This window comes from Anser brachyrhynchus, assembly GCF_964034855.1.
Source record: "Anser brachyrhynchus genome assembly, chromosome: 13".
In the NCBI taxonomy this organism is placed as follows: Eukaryota; Metazoa; Chordata; class Aves; order Anseriformes; family Anatidae; genus Anser; species Anser brachyrhynchus.
In genome coordinates, this window is record NC_137708.1 from 7,984,570 (window position 1) to 8,006,530 (window position 21,961).

The 21,961-nt window shown below is 43.4% G+C and overlaps 1 protein-coding gene across 6 annotated transcripts in view; it reads right to left on the reverse strand.

Annotated features, from left to right (window-relative positions):
- Nucleotides 1–8,658: 8,658 nt before the first annotated feature.
- LOC308177052 (integrator complex subunit 6-like) overlaps nucleotides 8,659–21,961 on the reverse strand; it is a 37,774-nt gene continuing 24,471 nt past the window's right edge. Inside the window, exons 9-19 of one of the 6 annotated variants that reach the window (XR_013938830.1) lie at nucleotides 21,522–21,654; nucleotides 21,255–21,335; nucleotides 16,230–16,324; nucleotides 13,567–13,782; nucleotides 12,973–13,096; nucleotides 12,405–12,547; nucleotides 12,040–12,271; nucleotides 10,965–11,357; nucleotides 10,083–10,176; nucleotides 9,299–9,676; nucleotides 8,659–8,930 (exon numbers count right to left, since the gene is read on the reverse strand). Coding sequence is in view for 3 of the 6 variants with exons in the window: in XM_080553689.1 (XP_080409815.1) it covers nucleotides 9,577–9,676; nucleotides 10,083–10,176; nucleotides 10,965–11,357; nucleotides 12,040–12,271; nucleotides 12,405–12,547; nucleotides 12,973–13,096; nucleotides 13,567–13,782; nucleotides 15,370–15,480; nucleotides 16,230–16,324; nucleotides 21,522–21,654 (1,641 nt within the window). In the remaining 3 variants the exon portion in view is untranslated. Of the gene's footprint in view, nucleotides 9,677–10,082; nucleotides 10,177–10,964; nucleotides 11,358–12,039; nucleotides 12,272–12,404; nucleotides 12,548–12,972; nucleotides 13,097–13,566; nucleotides 13,783–15,369; nucleotides 15,481–16,229; nucleotides 16,325–21,254; nucleotides 21,336–21,521; nucleotides 21,655–21,961 lie in introns of those variants that run through there. The other 5 variants (XR_013938831.1, XR_013938832.1, XM_080553689.1 and 2 more) reach the window with 5 other exon arrangements.

Here is a 21,961-nt window from a genome sequence, read left to right on the forward strand (position 1 = left end):
CCCAAACAGGCTCAGCGCCCAGCACCGCCTTTTTTGTCAGCTCCCTCGCTGCTGCCACCCCTTCCCCGCAGAAGCTGGGCAAGGTTTCTGGTGGAGAGCTCTGGTTCGGGGCGGAGGTCAGCGAGGGCTGAGCTGCAGCACCTCCTTTGCGAATAACTTCAATCACACGCATTAGTTTCCGAGTCTGGCAGTCACCGAGGCGCTTACCCTCCACGCACCTCCGGAGATGGAGCGCCCTGGAGCTGGCTGCAGTACGGGGAAGCAAAAACGCAGCCCTGAGATCAACCAGTGCTGCTCTGGAAGGCCGAGGCCTGGCGTGCCTTCTCCCCACTGCTGCAGGGCGCTGGCTTGAAGCCTTCTGGTGAAAGCTGGAGGCCAACCGCCCCTTTTTCCTTCACGAGCACGGGCACAGCTCCGCCCCTGGAGAGCGCAGGAAACGGCAATCACCTTCTGCTCTGAAATGATTTTCGGCCTCCTTCTCTCTCGCTCCCCACGCTTCGGGAAGCCCCTCTGGCCACAGTGGTTCAAGGAGCCTGCAGCGCCCACGCAGCTTTCCTGCTGTCCCCAGCCCGTGCCTGCACGGAGGGGAAGGGCACAGAGAACCTATTTTCAACGTTAAACAATTAGAAAACTTTGGTACCGGCTTTCCTTAGCCAGAGCTGGTAGTGAAGGCGAAAGTCCCCTTGGCTGGCTTGGCCTTGAAGTTCACCTTGAAGCTGCAATCACCTGGGGGAGAACCACGGCGTGAATAAATTCGGTACTGGAGCAGGTAAAAGCCTTTTAATCAGTCCCACGTTGGTCTCAGTGACACAATGTCACTTCAAAACACGTTGGACTGCAACGAAAGCCATATTCCTCAAAATGGCAGCTAATTAATTTTCCCGTCCTGCTAACTTGATCCTTTCTCCAGCCAAGAAAGGCAAGTGGGAGCTCACGGAGCAGCGAGGCGGCCGGGAGCCTGGCAGCGCCAGCAGGACGCCTGTCAGAACACAGGCCCCAGGGCGCTTTGGCAGGGGCCCAGGCTTTGCAGTGTCACAGCTTATCAGGCCATTTTCGAGGGAAGGGGGGGGGAAAAAGGGTGAAATCTGAACAAAGCAGCGGTTTGTCCTATGCCAGCGGTCCAGGGGAACCCCCAGGCCCCCCCCGAGGGGGCCGAGCTCACTATTTACTCGCGTTTCGGGGCTGCGGTGTAAGCGTGGAGCGCCTGGTGCTGGCAGTGCCCTCCCTGTCCTTGCTGGTGCTGCTGAACCAGTTTCCCGGGGATTAGCCGGAGGCGCAGCACGCTGCGGGAGGACTTCGCTCCAGATTTAAAAGAAAAAAAATAAATTCCCCCTTCCCGCCCCCCCCCCACAAGGTTTTTCAGCTGCGTGTTTTAGAGAAGCTCAGGGCCAGCCCCACAAGGCCGGCCTCGACGTCCTCGAAGGCCCAGGCCACGCCAGCATCCCCTGTGCCCCTGCTGCAGTGCAGGACCCACCGGGCGCCCGGCACGCCGTAAGTGCTGAGGCGGTGATTTACGCCCTTGTCCTGCGCGCACAAGCGCGGAAAACAGACGCTTGCATCAAAGGGCGGTTTTGGAGGAGACAGGTCAGCAGACAGGCCAAAAAAAAAATCAGCTCGCAAAACCCCCTCGAGGCTCCCTCGCTTCCCCACGTCAGCCGCGCGGGCTCGGCCGCGCTGAGGCCAGCCCTGCAGGAAGGCAGCGGCTCCCTGCGCAGCCCGGAGCGTAGGGAGGGGAGGGGAGAGAAAGGGCAACACAACCTCCCCTCCTCCATGCTGCAGCTGGTTTGCAGCCCCCCACCGCGTGCAGATCTCTGCCCAGGCACCCCAGCGAGATCGGTGATTTCAAAGCCAGAGCCCTACCACCACCGCGAAGCAGAAGCTGCCAAGTTCCGCTTGCGCCATTACTTCAGTGCCCAACTTAATCCAACAGCCCCGAACTGATCACAAAGGGAAAGCTGCAGCAGAGTGAGACCTACTCCCTTCTTGCATGGGATGGACCCACATATCCTATGGGATACAACAGCACTGGTTAATAAACCCCAATCTTCTGAAAGCATGGCCAAGCTTCTGCATTGGTTTGGCCAGGGCCGATGAGAGAGGACGACCTCCAAAAGGGACCGGGTGAGGCATCTTCCCACCCAGCACGATGCAAACAGAGCTCATTTCTTCCAGCATACCTGGTCAGGAACGGCCTGCAAGGCTTTCTCCTCTCTGCCCTTGCTTCTCACACGCAAGAGGTAACTGCAGAGCTTAGCAGGGCTAAAAATGAGTCTCAACGCCACGATGTTCCCAGCAGCCCTGGGAGGCTCGGCGGGGATCAGCTACCACGCAAGTTAAGACAGGAGCACTGAAAAAACCGAGGTGAGTCACTGCAGATGCGGTTCCAGAGGAGCAGAGAGGAGGCCGGGTGCCCAGCAGCACAGCACCACACCGCTCACCACGCACTGACCCCAGCCCCACGCTGAGATTGTGCCAACGGCCTCCCCGAAGATGTAGGCTCAGGTTTCTGCCTTCCTGAGGAGCTCCCGTTCCGCACATTCGTATCCAAGGATGAACAGGACAAAGCTTTAATGGGCATTTTCGAACTCCTCCTGGTTTCCTACCACGACAAGAGCGGTCCCTTTCAGGTCCTCGCTTGCACGGCCCCGTCCCACCTCAGGAGCGGGCACTTTCAGCCCCGAGGCGCACAGCAGATCCTAGGAAGGGAAGTGCTCGCTGGTCACATCCGCACGAACGCAGGACTGTGCAATCTGGAACCCAAGCAAGAAACAGGCTTCCAGCTGCCCCGTGAAGTCAGAGCCTCCTTGGAGGCCCTGTTGCACGCACTTCTGGAAAAAGCCATCGCCCAACCTATCCAGCAGCAGTCTCCTTCCACAGCCCGGCCGTGACTCACCAGTGACTGCTTTACCTCAGGGGAATGCTCTGCCCGTCCCCAGGAAGGAGGCAGTCCGGCTTCCCTCGCCCCATCTCGCCTGCTGCAAGCCGCAGGCGCTCCGGCGGCAGGCTAGCGTCCGTCCTTTCCTTTCCTTTCCAGCACCCCCCGGAGCACGGCGTGCCCGGGGCCTGCCGCTGCCGTCGGTGCAGCACCGAGCCCCTGCACGCCCTGCCCGCACCCAGCCCCGGACAAAGAAAAATGCTGCTGCTGCAGCGTTTTAAGTGCCCACGGATTTGTATTCCTGGTCTCTGCTCCCGCGGAGGGATTTGCTGAATGTGACGCATCTCAAACGGCCTTTTCCAGAGCTCACCAGTCCCCCACCTCCTGTGCCACTAATGACTGCTTTGGATAGCGGCTTCCACACTCTGCCCACTTGTTGGCAGAGGAAAGAGCCCTGACTCTGGGCACGCCGGAGGAATTTAAAACACACTTCTGCGACGGCTGAGAAAGACAAGGTGCCAGAGCAGCTCAGGTCAGAAACCAGAACTCGAATTTGAAGAGACGGCAATAACACCACCAGCACCTACAGGCTTTGGCCACGTCTCTGTAGCCTCCTCCCACCCTCTTTCTGAGCTCCCACTTTCCTCCAGCTCCAGAAGCGCACTTCCAGCCCACAGCAAGACTGCAGGGAGGAGCCCACCGACAACACAAGCCCAGCAGCCAGCAGGCTGCTTTGTGGTGGGATTTTCAACACCGGAGAAAGAATTCAGCGTACAAGACCAAATTAGGGCATGGATTTTATAACCATCTTTGCTAGTGACACACTCTACGACCTTGGGTAAGTCCCTCCATCCATCTTTAAAGACGCCCTCAGAGGAGTGCCACAACACTTTAATTAGCAGCCCTGCAAGTACTCGAGATAGTTTGTCTCTTTTCCAAAATACCCAACTGCAGATGAATTGGAACAATCCTATTTTCAAATTCTGCAAGCAACTGGGATCCAGGCTGCTCTCAGATCAGCCACTCAAACAACGTAATCAAAGTTAAACGTGCCAGCTGTGCACGAAGGATTTTAATATGCTGCATGGACCAGAAATTAGCCTGGAGAACTACTGTTGTTTTTCCATGTCTGGGATGCCACAGTCAAGCAGCTGCATTATAACCATCTGCAATCAGCAAAAAATTTATCGCTTTCTAGTCTTGGGGAGGAACGCTCGTTTTTCTTTCTATCCAACTTACAAAAGCACCCTGGAATCCTGAGGCACCCGTTACCAAGAGATCAGGCAGCTACTGCGGCGATGAAAATCGGTAAGAAGTCCTCCACGTTCTGCAGTGAAAACCCAATTACACTGACAGGTTCCTAAGCTTTCCAAGTTGTGCACACACTAACGGCTCACGCTACCACCACCTCAGGAAACGGTATGTGCATTTCCACAAACCCAGGCGAAACCTAGCTCTGGTTGCCTGCGGTCATGTACCCACGGCTCCCCGCGGTCAGTCGGACGGCCCCGAGCAGTCCCTCCCTGCAGAAGACCTGAGCGCAGCCTCGCTTCCTTCCCTGCACAGCTGCGAGATGAAGCAAGAGGGGAAGCTTTCCAACTCCGTCCTTTCCAAAGGACCGCACAATCTCTTTGATATGTTCTACATATTAAATATTTACAAATAAAATACAACATTAAAATATGCACGTACTTTGAACCAAGTGACAAGAAACAGGCAGACCACACGGAACAAGCTGTGCCCTTTTAACTACCAAACTGCTTTACAAACCCCTCCTCCTTTCCACTGTCCTGTGAGGCAGCGAGCATTTTGCAAGCGGGGGCACACCATCCAGATGCCTTCCTTGCAAGCAGCTTTCTGTTGCTCCTGGCAGCTGCTCAGCAGTGGTGAGTGGAGCCCCGGTACACAGAGAACTGCCAGAGGTGCTCAGTATCTTCAGGGACATCATGCAAGACTGCTTACGTTAGAGGAATGACAGGGATTGAAATGACAGCAAGCACGTATAAACGCCAAGGATCCGGCTACTTCCACTGCTGTTGGAGCTGGTCCAGGAATCAAAAATAGCCATGAAACTCCCATTGCAGATGTAGAGATGAAACTTCCCCGTGCTCTCAGAAAACAGATAAATCTGCAGCAAAAACCTGATTGGGGGTTTCCATTCCACTGTGCTTCCCAGACCGAACTGTTCAACTTTACCATGAATTGTACATCAGCTTCAACTCAAGTGCAAAAGCTTATAAAAGGCAGCTTCTTTAGTAGCTTTCCAGCTCACATTAAAGGCTTATTTTGTTTTCTTTACATGGTTATCACGCAGCCCCCATTCCAGGCAAACCCATGTGGCTGCCAACCCAGGGAAGGCATATGCGGCTGTATTCTCTTACCACATCTGAAAACATTCTCAACTGAGTTGACCACAAGGCTGTACGAACAGTGTAACTTCTTCCCTTGCATGTTCTTTTTCTGAACTCTGAATAACCGGCTGCTGACGGTACCAGATTTGCACTCCCGGCCTGAGAATTGTCTCATATGCTTCTTAAGCAAAAGCTCTGAAGTGCAAAACCAGATCAAATGGCACCAGCTTTCGCAGCACGCAAGGTACACTGCCTTTCCCACTGACTCCACCAAAACCCCCTACCCACGGCTCTCTGCTTGATGGATAACAGCAGAGCTCTTGCAAAACTGCCCCACTGGTTAGCCACTACTAAGAAACAGTTGCAAGCATTGTCAGCGCAGAATGAGAGAAGAAAAACATCAACACTAAAGCCAAGCCAGCAGGCTACTTTCAAGGATGCAACCACATGCCAAGTTGCAGCTGAATTGGAAATACGGAGAAAATCAGATACATCAGTGTCTTTGGTTTAGTCTTCCCTACCTGAAATGCCAGTCTAAAACAGTTAAAAACACTGATCACAAGATTCAGATTTAAGAGTCCAAGTTAACAATTCCTGCAGACCACAAGTTTTTCCTAAATCCCAAAGCGTTATCCTTCTCCAGTTTCTTCCTTTTCCAGTTAAGACAGACTTCAGCTTGTTTTTGCAGACGTGAAAGCAGAAGCTCCTTTTAAATCCAGCGACTACCATCCTTCCTTCAGTTCCCTGCCAAACATCGTTTCTGCCAGATCGTTTCTGAGGTGTCTTTGGCCTTGTTTTCAGCTTACCGAGGTTGCAGTATCTTCAAGAGGAGTGCTGCAGAGACCATTCGCTAGAGGTATGATATTGCCATGCTGGCTGGTATCAAACAGTATAGTTCAGCTTTATAGTTTGCTTCCGTTACCCAATCCATACCTAGTCTTATGTTTCTATCTTAAGTTTCTTAGTAGATATTAAAGAACAGACAAAACCAAATGCAATACCCTACATCACTGCCATTGCAGCCAGACAGCTTAGAGGCAAGACCTGGACAAAATTACCAATAGGAAAAACAAAACCATCTTTCCTACCCTTTCCAGGAGTAGACATAGGAAAAGGAGATAGGAAATTGCTCGGCCACTGCAAACCCAAACATAGCACAGTTACAGCCCCTCTGGCATTTATTTTGGAAGATGACAATCACTTTCTGATGCTGGCTAGGCAAAAAATACACTCCTGCACATCATAAATGTAAAGCACATGAATTAGGAACAGCAGCACCTAACAGAGATCTTCCAACCGACCGGACCCTAGGAGTTGCAAGGCTATGGGCTCACTCAGCAAAGAGGAAAACTCCTTCAGTTTACAAGAGAAAACTAAAGATAATAAGCACTGAGGATGCCCAGTTAGGGTCAAAAGAGACAGAAAAAGCAAAATACATACTGGTATCCGGACAGTTCCACTGTGCTGCACTATTTTAACCTTGCGTAAGGGCTCAAAAAATTTAAGTTTGAGCAAAGCACATACAGCATCCCATATTCCATCTACACATACATATGGATTTGCCAGTCTGTGCTGTTCCCTGATCCCATTCAGGGACACTCCTGGTGCTCAGAGACTGCTGTCTTACAGAAACGCTCTCAGTAATGCAGCTGTTGCTTCAGGGGTCACAGTCTCCACCCACAAGAGGGAAGGCCTGCCACTAGGATAACACCTTGTGAACTGTGCCATTCGAAGTGTGTGGCTGTATATTTTCCAATGCATTTGCTACCCACACCAAGCATGGCCGCTTGTCTTACAAAGAATTCTCTCTGTTAATATTCTCCTTAACACAGGCGTGAAGCATCCATTGGTTTTCTAAGCAAGCAACGTTCCTGTTATGCTCCATTTGGGATGCAGGACTCCCAGATTTATTCCACTCATTTTTCTTCATCTTTTCATTGGCACAGTCTGCGAAGACATCTTGCTTTCTTCTCACGAAGACTCACGTCCAGTTCAGTGTAAGGCATCTTTCCCCTCCGCTGTTCTAATCCAAATTCAATTTATTCAGATAAAACAATAGTGAGGTAAGAGAAAACTGTCTGAGTTGAACAGATTTATTTTGTAGTTCCTGTTCATTTTCTGATGTATAAGCTTCCAAACAAGTGAATGAAAGTCACCATCTTCCTGTAGCTAATTTAGCAGACAGCTGTATCACATCAGATGAGTAGGTTTAGACACTAACAAGGTCACAGCCCCGGCTCAGGCACATCATGACCAAGTGAGTGCCTCCGGAATCAGGAAAGAAACATAAGAATCAACTAGAAGAAAGCTGTCTCCTCTTACCACCACCTATTTAAAAAATAGCATATTACATGCAATTCTATGTACATAGCCTGGCATTTCAAAACCACGTACACACAGTATACCTGACCTACTGTAAATAAATTCCCTCTTACAAGTCCAACATTAGGCACGAGAGGTGTATTGTGGTGACATACGGCTGCCACGTAATGATTCTGAAGGGATGAATCGCCCTTTGTATCGCTGCATTCCAAGGTATTACTGTGTTTTTAAGTATGTTCAGCTGTACAGATGAGTACATTACTGCTACGAGAAGAGTTCAGAAATGTTTATAACAACTTCCTTCCATGTGTCACTTTTCCACGTAACACCGTAACAAAGATATGCTGCTTTTGGATTTTATTTCCTTCTTGAATTTCACTGGTGTAATTCCAATGGTCAAACTACCTCTTCCACAAAGACAAGGCCACTGCTTCACAGAAGGAAAAGACATCTCACAGATTCGCTAATACTAAAAATACTAATAGGAACAGAAGTTCAGGCCACCAACTTAGATCTGTTTCCCTGCCTCTTGTGCTGGCTGGTCAAGTGGAATCCTTAGGATATTCGCAGTACTTTGTAAAGAGCTTGTTAACACGAGCACAACTTCAACCTGTCTTTTAAAACAAAGCTGTTGAAAGAGCAGGAGGATGTTTTTCAATGAGAACAACTGAAAATGAAATTATCTGAAGAGTCACTTACTACTGGCATATTATTGTTTAAAAAGAAAAATTTAATTACGTGAGGGTGCTTCAGTCTTCTTTGCATGTTCTGTGATACACAGCATTACCCTTGAACAAAAGAGTAAGAGGAACGGAGGAGAGGATATTAACTCAGGTAACCAAGGATTTGGTAAACTGGAATTTGGTGCCTTTAATACTTTCGCCTTGGAGCAAAAACGTACACCCTGCACAGGCTGAGCTGACTGATGGGACAGGTGCTCCAGGGTACATGCTATTGGGAGGTACGTACAAACACATTCTGCAGCTATTACCATAAGCGGAGTTTGAGGGTGTGCAGACTGGTTTCACAAAAAATATTAGCAGTCTGTTGCTAACAGACAAGTCGAGGAATTCAACGCTGCCCGCTACAGACTCCTCAGATTAGCACTTATTAAAAATTAATAAAATGGTTTATTTTATATATACATATGTTCCAAAAATTTTATACAGTTAAAATATCAAATTAGTGATCTGGTAACAATACTGTTCAAAATAATCTCTTTTGTATGAACATTAAAATACACGTTTTTAAAAGCGTTTCCTTTTAGTGCTTCCAAAGCACAGCGTGTGCCAAGGCCACCTGAAGAATCTCCGTCCTCCTCACAGGATGAAAGAGAACTGAAGTCGGGGACCTGGGAAGCCTCAGGTGCACTTTCATAATGTCTGCAGACAAAACAGAAGAGAGTCTGAGGTAGATTGTTTAGTGACCATCAGGTGGTAACAGTCACAGGGCTGTCTTTAGCTTTCATTAACACAATAGCAGTTTCTTTACTCTCAATCTACACTGAATCTCAAGTTTAAAGGCATGGCTAGCAGTTCTCGGGAACAAGACCCTTGTCTCTGTGGTGGCAACATGCAATATTACCAGTGCAGGTGTTTCTGGGAGGTTTTTTTTTGGGGGGGGAACACACGGGATCTCTCCACGATGCAGACAGTGTGTGCATTTGACAGTGCCCCATTTTAGTGCAATCTGCTGCCTATAGCACGTAAAATGTCTAATGACAGTGTTCAAATGAGTAAATTCTCATCACCTGCAGGAGGGGCAGCAATGGTTATTTTCTTCAGCCTGTTGAGCAAATAGCACCCTCCACAGGAAAAAAGCCACACCTTTCATAGCAAATCCTTAAGGTTATAGCCCAGCTTCTGCCGATAGAGGTTCGTAAAGTTAAAGCTCCACTGCTTCTTCTCAGACTCTGACAGTAAAATCACTTGACTGCCAAGATGGTGAGGGCAACAGCTACATCCTCTTCCACTCTTCTGTGGCACAGCAAACTCATTCCTGGTCCGTATTCGTCTGGCTGGTACACTATTATCTACTGTTGACATGATTAACTCTGTTGGGTAGGCTGTTGAACTCTAGTTCCTCTAGTATTCTCTCTAAGTGTTGTATTAAGACACGTTTTTTAAACCTAGGGAAGAGAAGGGAAGTAATTTCATTTTTTCTTCCAAAAATAACAGTTAAATAACTCGGTATTATTTTGCCATGATAAACAGTATTACCAGAGGCTCTCTGTTTCCAGCATGGAAGAGCTTCCTTTATTTCTGACATCAGAATGGCAAATTTAATTTGCTACAGCCATCTTTCCCCAACCCAGGCAAATTCTGGGTCTTTCTTCCATAACCACCCACCTTTCTATTTCACATTTCAACTCTAGGTAACGACCATTTACTCCAGAAAATACAATGGCAGTTTGACCACTAAAACCGCAATAATTTAAGTATGTCAAAACGAAGTACTTGTTTTGGAAAAGATTAAGATTTACTATCATGAACAAAGTTAGCATTTAACTCTGAATCATTTATATCTATACAAACCTTGCTGCTTCCTTTATAGCAAATTCAATGAAATACTTCTGAATTTCCATAGGTCCTTGTACCTCCTCAAGAAGAGAGAAGATTTTTTCATAATCTTAAAGAAAAAAACCAAACAGATATTAGAAATGGATGTTGCAAATGCATTTTCAATAAATCTTAACAGACAAAGGAAAAATAACAAAACCTAGAGTTTCCCATTTCTGCATACAGTAATGTACGTAAGACAAGAAAAAAAGCCAGCATACCAATACTTTGAAGTGATATTGATTATCTGGTATTCAAATGTAGCACTGAAGAATTTTGTTCTCTTAAAAGAGCAGTATCTAGAAACACCTGCCCTTGGAAAATGCAGGCTAGGTTTAATCAGCAGAGAAGCCTTTTATCTCCATGAACACACTGCCATGACTAGCAGTTAATATAAACAAAGGGATACCAAGCCACGTTTCAACCTAGAGCTGTCATTTTTGAAAGCAGAGGTTTAAGATAATTCCTCTTTCTAAGATGACTAATCTATGTGGAGCAATTAATATGATTGTCTTGTATAAAATTTAAAAAAAAAAAGTAGTGCAAAAGAACGAACTGGACACATTAGATCTGAAACAATGGTATTTTTTCATTTGTTTCCGTATTTTCTTATCTGAATCAACTATGAAAATATTAATGGTGCTGACTAAGCCTGCTTAAGAGTGCTGCAGCAAGTATAGTGAGGATATAAAGTCAGACTGTGAATACATGTACTTCCTTTCTTGTTCTTTCTCTACTCATACACAAGTAATCAAAAATCATTCAAAATCTGAAGTTTTATTTACAAAATAGATCCTCATTTCAAGAAAAATCTTCTATATCCCTAGCCCATTTTTAATATACTAATAAAGAACTTACTTCTTCCAGGTTTGCGAACCTCTTTCATCACTCTAATTTTGATATCAGCATTGCTTCCCTCCAACATCGTAGGTGTTATTTTAAATGAATTTGGCACAGATTCAGAAGTAGACTCCATCACCCGTTTTTGGTCATCTCCGCCCACACTGTAATTTAGAGGCCCTCGAACAAGTGCATTGGTACCAGGTTTATGATCCAAGCCATCTTCATTTAAGCAATTGAACTCATCGGGTAGAGAGTCTAAGTCATTGGGTAACATTTCGTCTTCTCCCATAACAGCTGGAACCGAAGAAGCCATTTGCACAGACAAGCCATCAATTTGCTTTTCCAGCAACTGACAATTTTCTGCTTTCTTCTCTCCATTACCATCTTGGACAATACTGTTACCAGTGTCTGAAAATTAAGAAGATGTATCTTAATATTGCGTAATTGCAATATCAAAAACACAGAAGGAAATTATTCTGCATCCCTTCTTGTTTAAAGTACTGTGTAGAGAGTTACTCAGCACTGTCAGATCACTTCAGTAGTTTTATTCACCCTTTGACGCAACCAAAGGAACACCTCCTTTTGGACTGCTACCATCTCATATGACTGTCTTGAAATAATTTTCTGTAATTCCGTTTCAGTGTTATGACTTCCAAGTAAACTTAAGTTTCCCCTCCTTTGCCCAGTTCCAGCAAATTTTTCTTTTGACTCTGCTGCTGGTGGGTAAATTAGTATTTGTGAGAAATGAAAACACTTTTTTTTTTTTTTTTTTTTAAACTTTCCTTTCTCACTTCTCCCTTCCCCACTATAGAACTAAAAGCTGAAATGAAATCCTTGCTACCTCCAAACCATCGTGGTGAAAGGTTTCAGCACTTTTTAAAAACAGTTCAAAATTATTGCTCATTCAGGACTTCACTAGCTATAGCAACAGCCTGTTTGTCTAAGCCAACAAAAGAAATTCAGTCCTAATTAACTCTAAAACTTATGTGTCCTTTTGATTTAACCTAGAAAGCACAGAGACCTTTTTTTTTGCACAGGTATTTCCAGTTATGACCACACAAGCTCCTGTACTACAACAACTCCAACATACCTTTATTTGTTGGCATGCCTTTGAGGTTCAGATATGACGGAGATCCAGCAGCACAGGGTGGCCCTTTCCCACCAACATGGTTTGTCACAACAGGTGGTGACTGTGGCCGTCGCAACAGTGGGGACATGCTACGCCTTCTCTTTAGTGATGCTGGAGTATTGGGCTCTCCAGGACGCTTGATCTTATTCTGAGGCCCAGCAACAAATTCATCTGCTTCGTCTATCATCATACCCTGAAAAGACATTTTTTTTTAAAACAAGTAAAAAATAATTGCTTCATCAATTCATTACTAGAGTAATTGCCTCTGTGTTACAATTCAGTTACTTTTCAAATAATGACACAGCAGACAGCAAGACTTCTCCTACCTTCTTATCCTGTTTGAACGGATTGCCAAATGTATGAAGCCTTTTTGGTTGATCTGGATCAATCTCCCGAAGGGGTGAAGGCATCATTTTCAAGTACTCCTGGTAATTTCCCATTTGAGCAACAGGAACGCTGTGAAGGCAGTCTGCAGCAGAACAAAGTATCTAAATTTAGTCTACCTTAAAACTAAGGAAAGACAAGCCTCATATGCTTCCATTTCAAGTGTTAGCATTTAAGAACTAGAAATCACTATTTCTTCCCACTACAAAGGAAAAGCAAAAGGCAAATAAAGCCCCTCTTTCCTTTCAACATCACTATAAAAACATATACTGCATCCTGTTGTATAGGAAAGCTCACCCATGAAATTTATTTTTAAAATTCCAAGCATGCACAACATGTTTTGTGACAGAAGGCAGAAGTTTCATTCTTTTCCTTCAGAATCTAGGAAAGGACGACTGACCCAACAAATGATGCAAAGTCTACTTCCCCTCCCACACTGAGGACAGAAACACTACTTAAGTGAATTAAATAGCTGTACCAGACTGTTAATAAATAATTGTGGCAATTTACCTTCATCCTGCCCCACGATATGCCTGTGTGATTTCAGAAGATTGGTTCTCATTCTAGTTAGCTGATCTAGAAGACTGCGACGAGGAATATCGTATGCATTTCTGAATGCCTGTGGCTTCAAATCCTGGTTTTATAATAAAACAAGTAACTTTCAGTTAACCCACCAGTTTTCGTGCGCAAAGAAATTAACTGTAATAACGTTAACTACTAAAAAAATATTCTGAAACAACTTCAGATCTTCCTAACTGGATACAGCAGACTCAACCCTTTTCAACAAGATCTTTTTCAGCATTATCTCTTTCAGCTTTATTAAAACTAAGCATGTTAATTCCTGGACTAACAATGCTAGCTGTCTTTTGCAGAGGTTGTCACTTTCATCACAGCTGTCTTGGACTACTACCGTGGGATTTTCAAACTGTGTCCCAAAAGCACGTGCTAAAAATTGCATTTGCTCCTCTCACTACTTATGCCTATGGCACATTCTTCACAATTCAGCAAAAAGTACTTACTTCCTTCTTCTATGTTAAGTCTATAAAAGTTACCCATTTAAAACAGATCAACTGCTTAATCGTGCAAGATCTCTATCCTGTTTACCTTGTTTAAGAGTCCTATGTGGAAGCCAGCAAATTCTTTAACGTTCATTTCCGCCAGTCTCAGTGGAGATTCCCCAGTGATCCCTTGCAGCAGCTGCTTAAAATCCCTACTGTGTACCAAGGAGAGGCCACTGGAGTGATTTTTCACTTTTATTCCAATTTCTTGTGGAACTTTCTTACCCACTGAACCTATTATTCGTTCCGACTCTATTTTTGTCTAAAATGGAATCACATCGTGAGTTAAAGAATCAGCATGCATTGCAGATTTCCAGTATAAAACACATAGTATATGAACAGAATAAAACTACAACTTAGTTCCCAACCACTCAACTACCTGCCCGGGGATATATTGGATATAAAGTAGAATAAAATCCTTGTGCTAGCATACAGAAAAAATATTTAGCCAGTGTATCTAAATTTATATGCCAGTAGGTGGTCTGTGAACATCCCTGATTTTGCTGCAAGTCTGTGACTTCATGTGCTCCTGAAAAATCATCTTTAAAAGGAAAGAAAGAAATAACTAAAGGTGTGATACCTTAGGTTACTGTCAAGCAACATCTAAAACCGTATTCAGATACAGTAACATCAGATTTCATTTCTGAAACAATCTAAGTACTAAGGTTTGCAACAAGATGAATAGTAGTAGAACCTGCATGTAATTTGCTTCATCAGTAAGTTTCTAAAAAGATGTTACTTCTCTAATTAACACAGGTTTCTTATTAATAGCTACAGACAATTCTGCTGTATTAAGCTTTAAGTGAATTCAAAGCAAGATTTTTTTTAAACCACTTGCAATACCTCAAAAACACCACAGTGATTGGAACCCACTTCCCCCACATCTCATCCTCCACAGGATTTGCTTTATTATCTGTGGGAAACTCTGAATTTAAGGACAGCAGGAGCACTACACAATTCTGGCACTGCTTGCCCCTACATAGGAGCCTATCATGCATGCAACACATTTAAGCTCTTTCACAGGTTGAGAAAGTCTGTGAAAACCACAGTAGCCATATCAAGCCATTCCAACTCCATATTGCAGATAATAGAATTTGCATGTCATTACTGAAATACCCCAGGAAGCTTTATATCTAATAGATGCTCAGTCATTCTGAGGCTTTTGGAACATAGTTTGTGCATTCTTTAAGGAGGAGGATCTTTTCTTTGTAATTTCTAAAGGCTGCACTGCTTTGCCGCTGACTTCTAGATCTTGAAATACTGTTATAGGAACTGTTCATGCTAAGGAGGCATGGCTTTCAGAGTTACACCTGAAAGGGCATTCTTGACAAAGACAGAAAGACATGTAAGACTATTTCCCACCAGGTCACACAACACACATAATGGATTTGACCTGAAGGAAACAGGAAGCTCAGACATAAAACATGAATTATGATCTTACTCCCCATGGCCAGGAATGTATACTTTTTGGAATGTACACACTGCCAAGGCACCCGTGGAAATAAATATGAAACAGAGCAAGCCTCTGACTTCAGCTGTGATGAATAATAGCAAGAGCAGTCATAAATCCAATTAGTGATAATCTTTGGAATTTAAAGGTCCAGCAGGCACTTAAAATGTAGCTAAAGTTCTCCTCACTCCCCTCCACCGCTTACAGAAGGCACAATCACTGGCTATATAGTCGCTCTAGATTCATCTGCATTTGTTGTGGAAATGTTCACCCATCTTTGATTATAATGTATACTGCACACCCAAATGAACTCCCACAGGGAATAACTGTGTTATAATGAGATTACCACAAACTAAATAATCAACGCACTTCTAATTGCAAAGGTTTTATCAATACTACCTGTTGGCTGAGTTTTTTAAGGTAAGAGATAACACTGTAACTAAGTCCACAATCTAAATTATCTGATATCAGATTTGGAGCTCCCATCATCCTTAGGGCTTTCTTTAATGGCTATAAGGAAAACAAAATACACAATAGTAAGAGAGTAAGTCTTTAAAAAAAAATTGTAAAAGATCAATTACAGGAAGCTAAGGCACATGGATTAGTGCTCTAGCTTTTCCACTTTTGGCAACTAAAATTCAAGTCTATTCAGATACCATGTGACATGAGTTTGGTAGTCTAACTAGCTTGCAATGGACATTATGCCACATTACCAAGACACCGCACAGCATGGTGCCACTGGCAATTTCCACTCAGAGGCTCAGTACCAGAATAGCCGGGATGATGCAAGTCCGTATTGAGGTGCATTGTCCAAGCTACACGTAAAAGGTGAATGGTTCCTCCCCCCCACCCTTATCTGGCCCAGCCAGTTCTCTTAGTGTGAGTTTTTCGAGTTCTAGCAGTTCACCCACATTAAGAAACAAACAAATCTGTATCTTCCTTACCAAGTTACAAAAATAATGCCAAATTTGATTACAATCTGAAGTGTACTAGATCAAAGCTCATTTAATATTAAACGAACTGAAAGCATTTAATATTTTAGTATCATTACTATTGCTCAATATTACTAGACATGTATTTATTTCTTTAAAAAAAAGATAGACCTGATCTACATACCTCTGCAAAACTGAATGTTTACTACCAAAAATTTCATCAAATTTACGTAAACAAAATTTACTAGGAAGAGGTATGATGCACAGGATTCTGGTCACACCAGCCATCATTATACCCAGCAGCACAAAATGAGAAAAGGAACATACCAGTAAGTAGTAAGGAGGCATTGTTTTTAAGTAGTTGTCAAAAGCCTGTCGCCACTTCAGATTTGGCTTAAGTTTGTGAACCTTAAACAAGTCATCTGCAACAAGGAAAACAAGAAAAGAAGGTTTTGTTTATAAGGTCCCAGACCGTTAGAATTATCCAAAATTCAACTGCCAAGTTTCCTCCCACTTTTCCTCTCCTTCCCCTCATCTCCCAATGGGGCTTCCCCACAAAAACTGGTCTTAACCTTAGGTTTGAAGGGTTTTGAATCCCCAGTCCTAGCTGTAGGAGACGCTCCAAAACAGTTCCTCATCACAGGCAAACTTACAAGGACACCAGACTTAAAAACTGCACACAACTACTAGTAACATGGTAGATGCAACAGATTCTCCTCTCTTGCATCATCAAAGACTCTCTGTATTAGCCGAACAACATTCATTTGGTTCAATTTCCGTTTTCAGCTCAGCTGTCTTTTGTTCAACCTGTATGATGAATTCTGGTCTTCAATAAAAAAAATAATAATAATCAGAGCAGGGAATCCTTACGGCCAGCTTTGCTGGACTCTGCTAACAACAGCGAGCAGCTACCTCCAGCAGACAAGGGGTGCACCTTCAGCACCACTGCCTCTTGCCAGAGCAGCAAACTCTCCCACAGACGCAGACGAGCGAAGGTAATTAGCTACAAAAACTGCTGCCTGTTAAGACAGGGGCAACCAGACAGATTATTTCCTTTGCAAAGTCTTTTAGAAATACCTTGTTCACTCTAGAGGTGTGCATATTGCCATTTAGAAATCACTGAGTTGAAGCACGTACTCATTTGCTGTGCATGCTATAACAGCGATTTCTAAACATCAGAAGAGAACACAGTATCCTGCAATTAATCATTTGAAATTATAAATTATCATCTGAGATCCAAGCTTCTCCTTAGTAGGGCAATAACATGCTGGCAAAGGGAGGCTAGTGGAAGTAAATACAGAACTGGAGAAAGGGATGTCCAAAAATTAACTGTGGAGAGCTGCAGAAGATGGAGATGCACACAGAGGAGGGTGCGAGAAAGACAGATGCAGCAAGGAAATTGTTTTCTCCAGATTGAGCTTTCAGGAAGATATATTTGGAGAAGAAAATTTGACTTGCATAGCATTCTGCACAAATGGAACAGATGTTAAGATACAATTTTCCAAGTTCTCATAGCCAAACCACACTTAATTACAGGTATTTTCTAATCTAAATTAATTCTGTATCACACAAAAACCACACTACAGATGCTCTGGTTCTCTTTCCTGGCCTGAAGGAAGTGGGGTGCAGTTTGAGAGAACAAATTAGAACTTAATTTTACATCTCAATATGCTTAGCGCTATTATCCAAAAGAACCATGGTAGTACCATGAGGGAAGTGGCAAATAGGAAATAATACCCGTTCTTATCTTATAAGCCCATTAGCTCTTTGCCGCAAAAAGGAAGCTGAACTATATCTCCCTCACAAAATTAAAAATTAAAAATACCAGTCCTGTAAAATATTCAGTGTTAGAGCATCTTAATATTTTAAAGCCTATGAGTTGGTTCTACGTACAGCTTGAACCTTCAGCTCCGTAACAACAGCTTACTACTTTCTCAGTTCTTCCTCCGCAAAGGTTGTTCCAGCATATAACCCCTGAAGTTTGACGGCACAGCCACTCTCAAATGGCACAGATTTTCATAATACATACTGGACCAACTACCTATGATTCTTAATCTGCAACATGGCTGCAGTCTGAGAAATCAAATGCAGAAGCACCTTCCTGATCTTTGCTATCCAGGTAAGAAGTTCTCAAATCTAAGTAGCGCTTCAGCGAAGATTTGTCTGTCTTATCTACAGAGAGAACTCCCCACAGCATGAGCTTCCTTTAAAAGGAAGAAAGTCACAGTGATAAACATGGCCCCAAGTCAAGAAGAACATCACCGTCAACATCTTACCTGCCTCTATAGCAAGAGTTTGAGACATGCACTGTCAACAGATTGCAACACAGGCACTTGAAATGCACTCTTTCCACCGTGCAGTGGGCTGCACATAATCATTTATACACGTAAGGAAACAAACAGTAACTCAGTTAACTAGTTCATTCATGGATTAAATCCAAACCTTTTGTAGATAAAGTCCAAAAGCACTGAAATCATCTTTTCTTAGTTTTAATCCAACCTACAGATTTTCAGATACTGCTCTGTGTAGTCCAGAAATCAATACCATACTCTTTTCACTTCTAAACTCAGAGGGAGCCAAAAGCACTGGATAACTGGGAAGATGGCAATAGAAACAACCAGTAAAGGGCCACACGTTGTAGCAATTCCAAGAGAACAGGTAAAACTGCAGGCAGATCAGTTAATTTGTGCTCCAAATGCTCTTTACCACTTCAGACTAACGTACAAAACGACCGAATCATGACACACCAAGATAGCAATACACATCTTCAGTAACCAGTACCACATAAGGGGGCTCGATGCACTCCCAAACTCAGTGAACAGAAGGGAGAGAAAAAGTGTGCAAGACAGAAGGGTCAATAGGCAATTTTAGCAGTTCAGCAAGAGCCTAATTACCAGAAGAGATCATTTGACATTCTAGTTGTAACTGTTTATACCATGTAACAAAAAAAAGTTTAAGTTTTTGTTTTGGTAATATCACTACCCATGCTAAATTTCACCTGAGCAAGTGCTGGTCACTCCCTGAGCTTTCTAATGTCTCTGCACTAATTGATATGCTCGTTTGTTTTAAGCAGCGGGAGACTCGTGCTTTTACATTCAAGAAAAGCAATATTCTTCCCTGCAAAAAATCTAGCCTAAATATAAGGAGCTACAACGTAAAATAGTATCCAACGCTAAAAAAGGTATCGTACTTTTTTCCATCGGTACAAAATGTTTGGCCCTCCCTCCTAGTGCAAGAGCATCCTATGTTCGCATTTGTGAGAAAGGCAACCCTTGGTTTCCAAAATATAAGATCATTACTTGCAGGTTCGCTCAAGCAGCCTGTAAAATCATCAAAGGAAACGATCCATATTGCAGTCCTTCAGGGGCAGCCATTTTCTAAATGCTCATCCTTCTGCATATTTAGATCCACACAGAAAGGCTACTGACCACCTTCTCATGGTATTTTCGTAATAGCCGTTTCAATACTACTTCTGCTGACCCTCCCAGTGAATAATCACTCCTGCTGCCCAGCAGTATCGGCCCTTCTATGAAAATCAATCAAGAGAGCATCTTAGTAGAGATGAGATGCAGCACTGCCATCTCTATCCCCTCGTTTGACTTTTACTTGATGAACTTGGCTGTGCAATTGTTTTTAAACAGTAGAATATCTCAAGCACATTAGCTATGCTAGTATCAAAGGCAACAATCCTTGAACGGGCAATCTCTGTAACGCATAAGCCAAACTTACTCAAGCATCACCTGCAAGCTCCTTCATGCATACCTGCCCTATCTTTTAGGACTGCCTCCTATACTCTTTACCAAAAACAGGATTAAGGCTCACCCTGCTCAAGAATGCAGAAATACAGAAATGCAAGAAAAAAAAAATCTTCAGCATCTTGTGATCTGTTTATAATGCTTGAACACACATAAGTCACTCGATAAGACAGTACAAATGATACAGTTGTAAGGTGTTTTTGACTTGTCTGAAAGAGACAATAAAAGGAAGGGAGAGATATTATCCATGGTACTATACCAGGACAAGTCCCACTTCTCCAGCACAGTATGGGCAGTAGCCACTAGAACCTCAACTGGTGGACCAACATTGGTGGGCTGGATACGCTAAGTTTCTCCTTGGTTTGGAAGTTCTCACATCCTTTTTAATCTGGGTGAGAGTAATAGAAGGGGCTAAATCCGCTTTCAGGTTTAGGTATATTCCACAGAACTTCATTCCACCATGCCTTAGAGACCAAGGATAAACAAAGTTCTGGAACAAGATCTGAAGGTAACACTTCATGTATGCTTTTGTGTTACCAACAGAGAATGCTGTGCGTTCACAGTCTACAGAAAACATCCATTTTACAACTTGCACAACGTGGAAGCTCCACATTCTCCTTTAAACAGCCTTCGCAAACTTAAGATGTGGGATACCAGGTGGATGTGAGTGACCTGAAGAATAGCATTACACGTACTGAAAAGGTGCTTTTTTTCCAAAAAAAAAGCAGGAAGAGCTTTATAACCCTGCAAAAAAGGCAGGAGGAAGACACGAGCTCCCAGGGAAGACACAGTAGAACTGCAAACAAACATCAAAAGAACATCAAAACAAACAGGGGAATTCTTTTAGTATCAGTAATGACTTTTCAGTAAGTGGACCTGCAACAGTAATGCATTAGCCACCAGCTTACAGAAAATGCTAAATTAATCTTGAAGGATCCTGCTTGCACACTTTAAGACAACTGTTAGGCTACAAGGATGATTATATAAGGCAGCCACCTTACGCAGCAAGCACAAATTTCTTTTTCTGATTATGACCAGGATTAGGAAAAAGCAATCCCAAGTTGTTTTCCAGAACTAAATGCAACAACCTTGTGCAGGAAAGTAATAATCAAGTTTGTGTTCATTCTCTCCAATTTCCACTTCTATTTTCTATCTATATAAATTTTATTTTCTATCTATATTTATTTTCTATCTATATAAACAGAACAAAAAACTCCTATAGCATCTGCAACTAAAAGGTTTGGCAACACCCAAGAAACTCTCCTCTCTGCTATTACCTTTATGCCAAAACCCTAATAGACATAATTATTATGGCAGTTACTCACACAGCACCTTTTCATACTGTCTTTCCTGTAGAAAGTAGTTTATTGTGAGTATAAAAAACATTGGTTCTTTGGGCAGGGAAGAACTGTAGGCTGTTTCACTACTCTATTCCTTATTACTGCTCTAAACAGCATCAGGGAATTCCCTCTTCCCAACACCCATAACACTGAATCTCATCTTCCAGAAAAAAAAAAATTAGCTGCTACAAGAGCAACGGCAAAACCTGGATACACCACACCCTAAATGAGGGAAAAGAATGGAGGTTGAAGCTTACTCCAGGTTAAGGAAGAGGCTACGTGTCTAGGAGGTGAACAGCATCAAACATGCACTGGAAGCAGGTAGCTCTCCTCCTCTGCTGGAGAGAAAAAAAGGGAGAGGGGGTATGAAAATCCTCTCCTCCCAAATTTTATTAAAGAGTTTGCAACATTCTCTACTCTCCATTCTCCATTATTTTATAATGTCTCAAACTAAGGCAGAACACTAACCACTTTTTTTTTCTCAAGTAGCTGCATCGGCAGTCCAACGTAAATTTATTACCTACCTAACAATGGAAGTAAAACAGGATAGTTGTAAGGCATCACAAAGAGGTTTACACAGGTTAGAGTAGTGCTTGCTTTTAAATACCCAAATGGATGACCAAGTTCACTGTATTTTCCACTGCTACTCACAAATACCTGATAAAGAAAAAAATATATATATCAGTATTGGAAGAACATGAAGAATACTAAACATAAAGCATTTTAAAAACAATCTGAATCTTACTGCATTAAGGCAACAAGTTATCAAGAACAGCCAAGTTTGAGGTTGCACACATCAGGATGAGCATGCACTGGCACTTCCCAGTCACAAAATGCAAACATGCAACATATAGCATACTCCCAGTCAGTGCGGAAACGCTCTTCACAATATAATCTTTAGTGCTTTAGTGAGCCTACTTAAGTGATGCTCTGAAAAGCTTTTGAAATTATTTGAAATAGGTTA